The sequence below is a fragment of the Penaeus japonicus genome, unplaced genomic scaffold, assembly GCF_977035675.1.
Source record: "Penaeus japonicus unplaced genomic scaffold, GWHDUDI00000001_assembly GWHDUDI00000019, whole genome shotgun sequence".
In the NCBI taxonomy this organism is placed as follows: Eukaryota; Metazoa; Arthropoda; class Malacostraca; order Decapoda; family Penaeidae; genus Penaeus; species Penaeus japonicus.
This window is the reverse complement of record NW_028234421.1, coordinates 28,633,884-28,643,883: the sequence shown is the minus strand read 5'-3', so window position 1 is coordinate 28,643,883 and position 10,000 is coordinate 28,633,884. Positions and strand designations below refer to the sequence as shown.

The window sequence follows — 10,000 nt, the reverse complement described above, 5'->3', positions numbered from 1 at the left end:
AGAATACCTGTTGCAGTCACTTATTAGGGTGCCGTTGTTTTCTCTGAGTGGTAATGTTATTTCTAACCAGAACTTGTCTATTTTTGATATTTTTAAGACTTCCTTTTATTTTATTTAAGGCTCTGATCTGTTGTTCCTCATTGTAAGTTGTGATTTCTTCCTTCCCTTTGCGTCTGATGGTTTTACAAAGTTTTGCATATTCTATATTTCTTATATTTGTTCTATCTCTTTTCATATTACGCCGTTTTTATGTTAGCTGCTTAGCTGTCGTTGAGAGTTTTTCGGGTTTTGGTGGTTTATCAGTACCGGCTATTTCAAAAACATGATTTTCATGATTACGCCAGTATTATTTTTACATAAAGTATTTAGGCCCTCATCTGGGTTCAAGAAAGCAAATATGTTTGATAATTGTAATTGAAACTCTTGTTTTAATATTAGGAATTGTTAAATTTGGCTTTTTGGTTCGCCTAATCATTTTTGTTCTTTCAAATTTTGTTCTGATTGTGATTGAAGTTCTTAATAAACTAAGGTCACTACCTGTGTTAAATTTGCTGATGACTGGGACGTCTCTGAAGATTTCTGGTTTGTCTGTAAGAATGTAGTCAACCTCGTTTTAGTGGTGTTGGTTGATGCGATCCATGCCAAGCGCTTGTGTTTCTCTTTTTGAAGAAAGTCGTCATGATTTCAGCTGACGACTTTCACAAAAAAATACAAGGGAGTGGCCTCAGTGATATCTATCTCCTAATCCAAGTGCAAGGTTTACCATCTTCAACATTGTTTTTACCAATTAAAGGCGCCGACAATGATTGTATTGGGCTTTGCTGTTTGCTAAAAGGCCGCCAATATCCTCATAGACGGTTCCCACTTCTTCACCTGCATGAGTGCTTATTGGCAGGTATACGTTGATAATGTTGATTTTGTATTGATGATTTTTACAGTGAGTTGGGCTACTCTGTCTGAAATTCCCAGCTGTGCTCATGTTTACGATACAGCCAACTCCTCCTTCTCGAGTGTCGCCGCTTTTGTAGCAGAGACAGTGGCCGCTGTTGTTTACTATACAACCTTCACCTAGCATCCTCGTCACCAATAATGCCATACGTAAATCTTGCAAGTTCTTCATGTTCAATGATTTTATGGTCCGAAGAGATAGTTCGTGTGTTAAATGTTCCGATCCAAATGTTCCAATGGCGGACCGTTAAAAAAGTATTAAAGATTTGATAGGCAATATCTACAGTTTAATGACTTACGCCCTAAAATAGGTATCTTTCTCCAATATAGCATAAGTTTAATCGAGTTTGACTGACTTTAATGAGCTTAGATCAAAATCCCTAAGTCGGCTTTAATTGCTGAAACTAAGAAAAGGTTGCCTTCACAAATACAGCTATGCTTATTTTGCGCTATGGATATACCCTGCTGGTAGCTTAAATACCCAACACAGGAGGACTTACCTTAAATAAGACGACCTCTTTAAGGGGATGGAGATGCGAAAACTAATTCTTAAATGCCTATCTCACTGAACAGAACTGAAGCCGTGTCGGATGGAAAACCGTGTCATTCACCTTCGGACTAAAATGTATTGGTTATGAATTATATGGAAGTAGCCAAAAATCCAGGAAAAGTCTTGCGAGGTGGTTGTAACTCAGAAAATTATTTTAATTTAATGCGGAAACTCGATATATACCACAATTTCTTTCTCTTTAAATAAGGGATAAAATTCCTACTCACAATAGTCAATTTTGCAGTGCTTCAATATTGCATATTTGATGGCATCGGTTATGCGTTTATCATACATCCGATTGGTTAGAATGCCTAATGAAATATTGAATCACCCAAGTCAAACATGTACCTAGTAGTGCCATATACATGGTGTTTAATTGTCAAAATGACCCTAATCAATAAAAATTGGGGCTTCTTTGTAAAGCTCACTTTATTAATCGTCGAGTGAGGCCAGCATGCCGTTTCAGGTTCTGTTAATGTGAAGATGTACAGCTATATAAACATCACTTCAGGCTTAAGGTACAGTGCTAATTGTATTTATGGCAAGATGAGAGAATTAAATAATTTTCTCTGCTAGATTAACTGTTTGTTACCAAATTCTTACCAATAACGTTAGCAAGAATTCAATTTTCAGCGTCATTTATGAACAAGTTGCGAATTCGACTGATTCTTCGCTTTCAGTCTGAGAAGCATCATTGTAAAAAGGGTCATCCCAACAGTTGTAAAGATAGCGACTTATTGTACTATAATAAGTTATTACTATCCAATAGTGTAAAGATTCCGGTGTTCCCTTTCTAACTGATATTTTATCTTATTACTCAAAACTTAACATACCCTCAAGATACATCAAGAATTACAGTTCAATTGAAATTAAAATAGCAGAAAAACTTCACACCACCGTCATTTATCACAAATAACATTGTAGAATTTACATCTCTATTGTTGAAAACTTTTATATATGGAGACATGTTTACCATTAATGAAACTAATATTAAGTTATTTTTTTATGTAGTTCGAAATATAAAAATCCATCATTCTTTAATACTATAAGTCCGACATTTTTACTACTGCCATCATCAGATACTAGTCTTTCATATTAGCGTTCCTTATGCAAAACTAATCCTAACCTCATCCAAACCTAACTAAGACTTGGGTCATAATCCAGACAATTACCTTAGCGGTTCTCGAAATGGAGTTTGATAATTTGACCTCACATACTTATTAAGGAATGTTATATGGTTCAGTACCCTAGCAGGGCATTCTAGTAAGAATATATCGAAACACTGGGGCGAAATAAACAAGAAAACTGTTCATAGATTAGAAGTATCCACGGCAAATGACTGGATTCATTTCGCCTTGGAAAGGGAACCAAAATGTTGCACTTTTTTAAGTGAAATTTGTACACTGATACAATGTATGAAAGTAATATTTTCAGGTAAATAAAGGAAAACGGTTATCTTTTTGGATGATTTATTAATCATAGAAAGGCTTGTGTGAGTGACGATAATTGTGTTCTTTGAGCACTGGCAATGAACAAGCTTTGTTACTTCAAGTCCTTCTGTTCATAAAAGGTTCTTGGACACTGGGTGCTGCACGAGCTACAGATGACCAGGGATTATCACCATTTCCTCAAAATTACATTGTTATTCCCTGACAGTCAGTAAAGCACTATTACTTGTGAAAAAAAGAAAACACAGAAAAAGACAGAGAGGACAAGCGGAAATATTAAGTAAAAAACGAAAGCATTTCCATTGGCCAGCACTTGACTTAATCATCATCGGGATCCTGGGGGCCCATTCCTCTGGCCCGGGGGCCACCTGCCCTTTTCGCCATGATGATCTGGTCAACACGGAGAATCTGGTTGGCAGCAGAGGTCGCGTACTTCAGAGCCCAGAATTTGGTGAGGTAGAGATCAAAAATTTCCTTTTCCTTAGCATCTATTACTAATATGCCTTCTCCTTCACAGTCGAACCCAGCATTAGTTTTGCCTTCAGAGTGTGCTGTTAACAAGTTGGATAAAGTCTCTTGGTCACTTGCACCACAGTTGTCTGCAAGGACCTATTAAAAAAAATACACAAATTAAACATCCAATCTGATTTCCAAAAATAGTGATGATTAATTTTTTCCACCATTGTTTCTAATTTTACAATGTTCAAAATCAACTCAGCAACTTACCTTAGCAAAAACTTTGAGAGCATCAGCAAATTTCTTGATTGCATATTGTTCAAGACCTGGACACTGAGATCCATATTGTTCAATGAGCCGGCTAAGCTCTACTTCTGTGCTTCCAGCACCTGCAACACAGCTTCCATCCTGCAGAAATATACAATGGATAATATGAATTTGTGATCTGGAACCAACAATGTATGAAATACTCTGACAGTATAGACATAATTCCAAAACCTACAAGTTTTCCAATGTTACATACAACAATAAGATGACAATAATTCAAGATCCATTTTGTAAGTATTCACTGATAATCCATACCCTGCAAATTCCCTTGAAAGTGTTGACTGCATCATCAACAGCTCTCTCAATGTCATCCATGTAGTTTTCTGTGGAGCCTCGGATAACGATTGTGGCGATTCTAGACTCTGCGCTCTCTTGCCTGTCAGCAAGACAAAACATTTAAATGTGATTTTTTATACAGTATATAATATAAAAATAATATTGCTTATATGTTACTGGACACATCCTATCCTACTATCTATCCCATTTTGTAGGGAGAAGGGAAAGAAAAATGAAGAATGGGAGAAATTAAAAATTATAATTGCTGGGGTCTCCAACTCCAAAGAGGTACAAGTCTTTTCTTAGATGTTGAACTTGCTTTCCATTTTATTGACATTGGAATAAGAGGAAGAAGAAGAAGTCTGGCAGCCAAAGAGCTGCTCTCAAAAAGTCATTATTTAGACACATCAAAGGGCTACCATCTCAGCAATGGTTTGCGAGCAATCAAGAAGCATGGTGCTTTGCATGCACACATGCGCACACACAAATACATTGTACACTCTCACACACAATTACACATTACAAGAGCATATGCAAATATATTCAAAACACACTCTCTCACTTTCTCACTCTCCTTACCTGAAGATCGTGACTGGGGTATCTCCTACTTCATCCATGAAGACCTTGTCGCAAAAGCCTATCTCTTCCTTTGTGGGACAGGTCAACTTGGGCAGAATGATAGCACCAACAGTCTTGCACAGGCGTCTGAGATCCCATTTGCTGGTGACACGGACGGCCATGATGTCATATTTGTTCAGGTAATGAAGAGCGAGGTCTCCGATCTTACCGCCAGCAACCACAACACTTACTCCTGCTGCTGCTAAGGCTTTTACCTGTCAATGGAATCTTCTCATTAATATTTTCCCCAAGTGGAGAACTCAAATGAAAACAAAAGGAAGCTGAGAAATAATCTATTAATTGTACATATGTGGGAATTTTCACTTATTTTTTTCTATCAATATTTGTGAGAAAATAATTTCAATTAAAAACTTTTTTATCTAACAGAATTTTAAAATAAATTAAAGAATGATAGATCTGCTGTCAAACTTCATTTACTCACATCTTCCTCCATCCTGCACTCTTCACCACGAGAGAAGTTTGCCAGCTCATCAGCTGTCTTGATCAGGACAGTTCCCTTGGTCTCAGTGGTTGTGACATCAAATGGGCAAGAGTAGACGGCCAACTTGGCCTTCACCTTTGAGGTCACCGAGCCTTCGACTGTCCTCCTGAATACCATACCCTGAAAACATGAATCTTTCTATAAATCTTCTGAAAGCTTAATGATAATCACTTTCAAGATAATCACATCCCATAAAACATATAAAGTATGCCTCCGACTTACCTGAACCACTTCTGAGCGGTTAATGCCCGAACCAACGATTTTGCAAATGCGCACATTGTCAACATTGAAGGTGGTCTTCTCTGGAAGGATGGAGATACAGGCTTTGGCCACAAGGTTTGCAAGGAAGTCCTCATTGCCATACTGCTTGCTCATGATGGCTGTACGGAGAGCCTTCGTTACCTGCAAATAGATCAATAAAGATTCTTTTAACCTGTTAACTACTGATGAACTGATATCATGCCATGTGGTGGCAGTACTTATTACTGGGGTCCCAGTATCACATGGCTTTTTGTATGGCTGATCGTGTATGCAGTGGATGGCCACAGCTTGAGCAGGTGAATATACTGAGGGGTTAGGGTTACGCATTTCAAAATAGCCCAACATTATCAGGTTAATGGATTTGTAAACAAATGTGACCTCAAAGATATTGTTAGCATTTATTTGAAAAATACCAGGACACTATAAAAGTTTGCCAAAAATTGGTTTAATACATGGAGTTTGAGTAGGCATAGTAAAATCCAATGGAAAAAATTTCACCGAGGCAGGTCAGCATGTCATCACAGATCATACAGGCATTTGTGATGCAAGTATATATGGGACCCATGATGGATTTTCGAAGTGTTGTGATATTATTGTGCTCCACAGAAAGAGAGAGAAAGGAGAAAGGAAAGCCATATCATTATCACACAAACTTTGTTGGAAAATTTAATGCTATAGCTATATAGTAGTGGATGGCTATATATATATATATTTATTCTAATGCCTATAGAGCCCTATGTGGATTCAATAATGATAAAATTCCATAGAATGTGAAAGTATGTAAAGACGAGTGGAGTACCATCTTGGAAGGACTGTTGCACCAGAAATTTATGAAAAAATCACAATTCTGTCTTCTTTAAATGTGGCAATTTCCTAAGGAAACTATTTGGAACTGATATAATAAAAAAATTAAACTCCTTTAGGAGACCAAACATAAAACAATTAGTAAAGTAGTAGAAAAGAGGTTGCTCTAAGCAAAGAACAAAGCTATAATGACAATGCCTGTAAGCAGAACCGGGCGACAATAAGGGATGTGTCACATTGCTGTTTTAATCCATTAGCGCCAGATGACGTGCTGACACGTTTCGTGGTTCTTGCTCAGACACCGGTGACGAGATATCTGAGCAAGGCCAGCATTATGACCATTCAGAGCCGGAATCGCCCCCGGCGTGAATGGGTTAAACACCTTTTCTTTTCCCCATTGCAGTACAATACACCTTTACAAAACTGTTGGTCTATTTTTATGCCCCCCCCCCCCTTTTATATCAATTTTACTCAATTATTTATGGACTTAAAGGCAAAAATACTATTAGAAAAAGGAGAATTTTTTTTTCTCCTTGAAGAATCTAAATTCATTTCCATCATAAAATAGAAAATAAAATGTCTTATAATAATTATTGGGTTTAAAAATACCTGAAATTAAATATATCTGTACTGTCAAACATTCTGAAATTCTCTTTATAAACAACTGATACAATATCAAATAAGGAAACGAACTTCAATTCTTATCCTGTAGACAAGACAAACTCATAGAAACAACAACAAAAAATATACAAATCAACATACCATTGCCATATCCTTAGGGTCGGTAACTTCCCAGCACTTGAGGGTGGGCAAGATTTCAATGGCCTTGGTCAGGGCCAGCTGATAGCCCTCTGCAACATCTGTGGGAGTGAGGCCCATGCGAATGAGGTCCTCTGCTGCCTCTAACAAAGCTCCGGCAAATATGATGACCCAATTTGTTCCATCACCCATTTCTTGTTCTTGCATTTGAGAGGCTAGGACCATTAGCTTGGCTGCTGGGTGTTCAACCTATAAATGAAAAGCTTTTATATATAAAGAAAGATATGTCATTACTATAAAAAATATCATATCTAAATTAAAATAAAGATATATACTTATACATATATATAAAATGCCAATATCTATTCAAATGATAGACTGGGGTAAAGAAGCACTTAAAACCTGGCAAAAAAGTTATTGATTAAAAGTATACTGGCCTATTTCTTTCCTGTAACAAAACATTCATAGTAACCTTGCCCATCACTTTTCTAGATTTTCTGATTTTTTGGGGTAACACATGCTCCTCAATCCCTTGATGACGGATGGCATGATGCTAAGTCATGGCTTTAAGACGCTGTCACACTAACTTTTCCATTAATTTTCTGGAAAATTGTAAATTTTTGGGCGTATCGACTTTTTCTAGTCAGACAATAATTCTGACTTTCTGCGTGAAAACATTTCCGGTGTCTTTTTAGCCAAGTGTTCTCAAATCAAGAACCATATTTAAAAATGTATTTCTTTAAAATCATCAATTTGAATCAAATTTAATGAAAGCTGTGCCAATTCTCCTGCATGGACACGCCCTTCAGAGGAATATTTGACAGATTAATTTCTTGCTTTATCTGGTTACGCTCTTCATCTGCTTAAATAAAGTTTAGCGTCGCTGTGCACTGTCACTTGCTTGGTACCATTGTTTACAATTGTGAAGTGAGTATCGGGTGACTGAACTGATGGCTCCTGGCGGTAAAGTGCTTGTGTGACAGTGCCTTTAGTATGGCTGGCTGCACTATCCACTGTGGTTTAGTTTTATTACTTTTTACACAGTTATATAATTGCTTAGTCTACACGTCAATTAGCAGGCCTACCTGACTATCTTTATATTTTCAGGAAAAAAAAGAAAAAAAAGTACATCATTATCATCAATATAATGACAATACTAGTAGTCGTGTTAGGGACGTTCATAGTTACAGTAATAATAATAATAATAAAGGGAGGGGGGGGATCAGATAGGTGACTGTGCTTTGGAGCCATCTGTGTAATAACAACAACAATAAAAAAAAAAAAAAAAAAAAAAGATGGACAGCCCACCTTCCCAGTATCAATGGTATAAACACACTGCAATACTCTCACATTTTGGATAGATGGACAATTACCTCTCGGCTTCCACAAAGGAAATAAACATTTAATTTAATCTAATTTTTTTTTAAAGCTTAAAATACTATTCAAACCCTCACCTCCAGTTCCCTGATGATGGTGGCAGCATCGTTGGTCACAAACAGTTTCTCGAGGTGGTTGATGACCATCTTGTTGCGGCCTTGTGGCCCGTAGGCCGTCTTCAGTGTGTTGCTGAATTCCTTGCATGCCGCGATGTTGCGGAACACGGCCTCCTCTAGCCCAGAATAGTGCTGAAAAATGGGAAGACAAAGATGAAATTGCATATCTAAATGCATGGCTATAATGATCAACTTATTTTGAATTATAAAAAAACAAAAACAAAAAAAAACAAGCCATTATTATAAACATTAATAACAATAATAAACATTTTTTGAACATACACGAGAACTCGACAAAAAAATGACGTACTTCTCGTAATGGGACTTAAAACATGTAAAAGGTCAAGACTTCCACCACAAACATTTTGGCAAAATAAAGCTTCAACAGATTCCGTAATTACAATAGATCTCAGGGCAGTCTACATGCTCACTGGCCAAAATATCCGCAGTGGTTTGTCGACCAGTGATGCAGCTTTGCCTTCAGGTCAATGCTGAGTCTTTTTTCCTACCTAACTACACCTTTATCCCTTACTTACACGTTTTTGTAAAGGAAGGTCACTTTGCTCACATGTTAAGATCGTATTACTGATTTACTGTAAATTTAGTGCAATCCTGTTCTGAGCAACTTCCCATTCCTCTCACATAAATAGAAATTATCTTTTATGATAATACATAAATATAACAAGTATAATAATATTGATTTATTTTCCAAATTTGGTCAATTACCCATTGTGAGTCGGGGACTGACAGGTATGAGTCACCGGAGTCAATAACACAAAAAGTAATTAATTTAGAATCGTTTTCACCCACTAATAATTAATTTCATTGGCGCAAAACAATAATCCCTTGAAACGACGGAGATTGTACGTACTTTAGGGTTTATTTTCGAAACACAAGAAACCATGCGTGTTGAAGCACATGACAACCCGCCTCGCCAAACCTTCACAAATATATATATTTACCACTAAATAAACCTTTAATAAGGTCCTTCTCATAAAAACCTCTCAGTTTAGACCTACCCTGGCACCATCCTTGAGCATAGAAGCGAATCCCGGAGCTTTAGGGACGTGGAGAGCCATTTCGTGTGAAAATTTTGGTCCTTTGGCGTCTTTTAACAGGGAGGCGGCGAGCAGAAGGCTGAGCAGGGAGGCCAACATGAGAGGGAGAACGTTCTAGAATGTTCTATTTCTTCTAATTGTATAGTTGTTTTATGGAGTGGTCATATAGTTTGATGGGATGGTTTTTATCTTTGGAAGAATTATGTTGCGGTCTGGGGTTTCATTTATGTGGTTTGTGGGGTTATTTGTCTTTATTTCGGCGGTGGTAGGCTGGGGAAGGGTTGGTAGTTCTGGCCGATATATACACATTACTAAAATATTTTTTGGAATGAATAATTTTGGAATTGTGTATTCATTTACTTCGAATAAAATATGATGATCAACAATCTTATGCAACAAAATATTTTGATTATATTTCTAAGTAAGAATGCGATAGTCATGCAAAGTGTAATGCAAAATTATCCTCATAAAGCAAGCAATATTAAAACCAAAATATGTAC

At 37.0% G+C, this 10,000-nt stretch overlaps 1 protein-coding gene across 1 annotated transcript; it reads right to left on the bottom strand.

Moving 5' to 3' along the window:
- Positions 1-2,950: 2,950 nt before the first annotated feature.
- On the bottom strand, positions 2,951-9,621 carry CCT8 (chaperonin containing TCP1 subunit 8). Its single transcript, XM_043037426.2, has 9 exons — positions 9,462-9,621; positions 8,404-8,574; positions 6,953-7,198; positions 5,348-5,527; positions 5,066-5,245; positions 4,585-4,838; positions 3,985-4,105; positions 3,673-3,810; positions 2,951-3,555 (listed from the first exon to the last, which is right to left on the bottom strand). The coding sequence occupies exons 1-9, from the start codon at positions 9,597-9,599 to the stop codon at positions 3,265-3,267; spliced, it is 1,719 nt and encodes a 572-aa protein (XP_042893360.2). The 5' UTR covers positions 9,600-9,621; the 3' UTR covers positions 2,951-3,264.
- Positions 9,622-10,000: the final 379 nt, after the last annotated feature.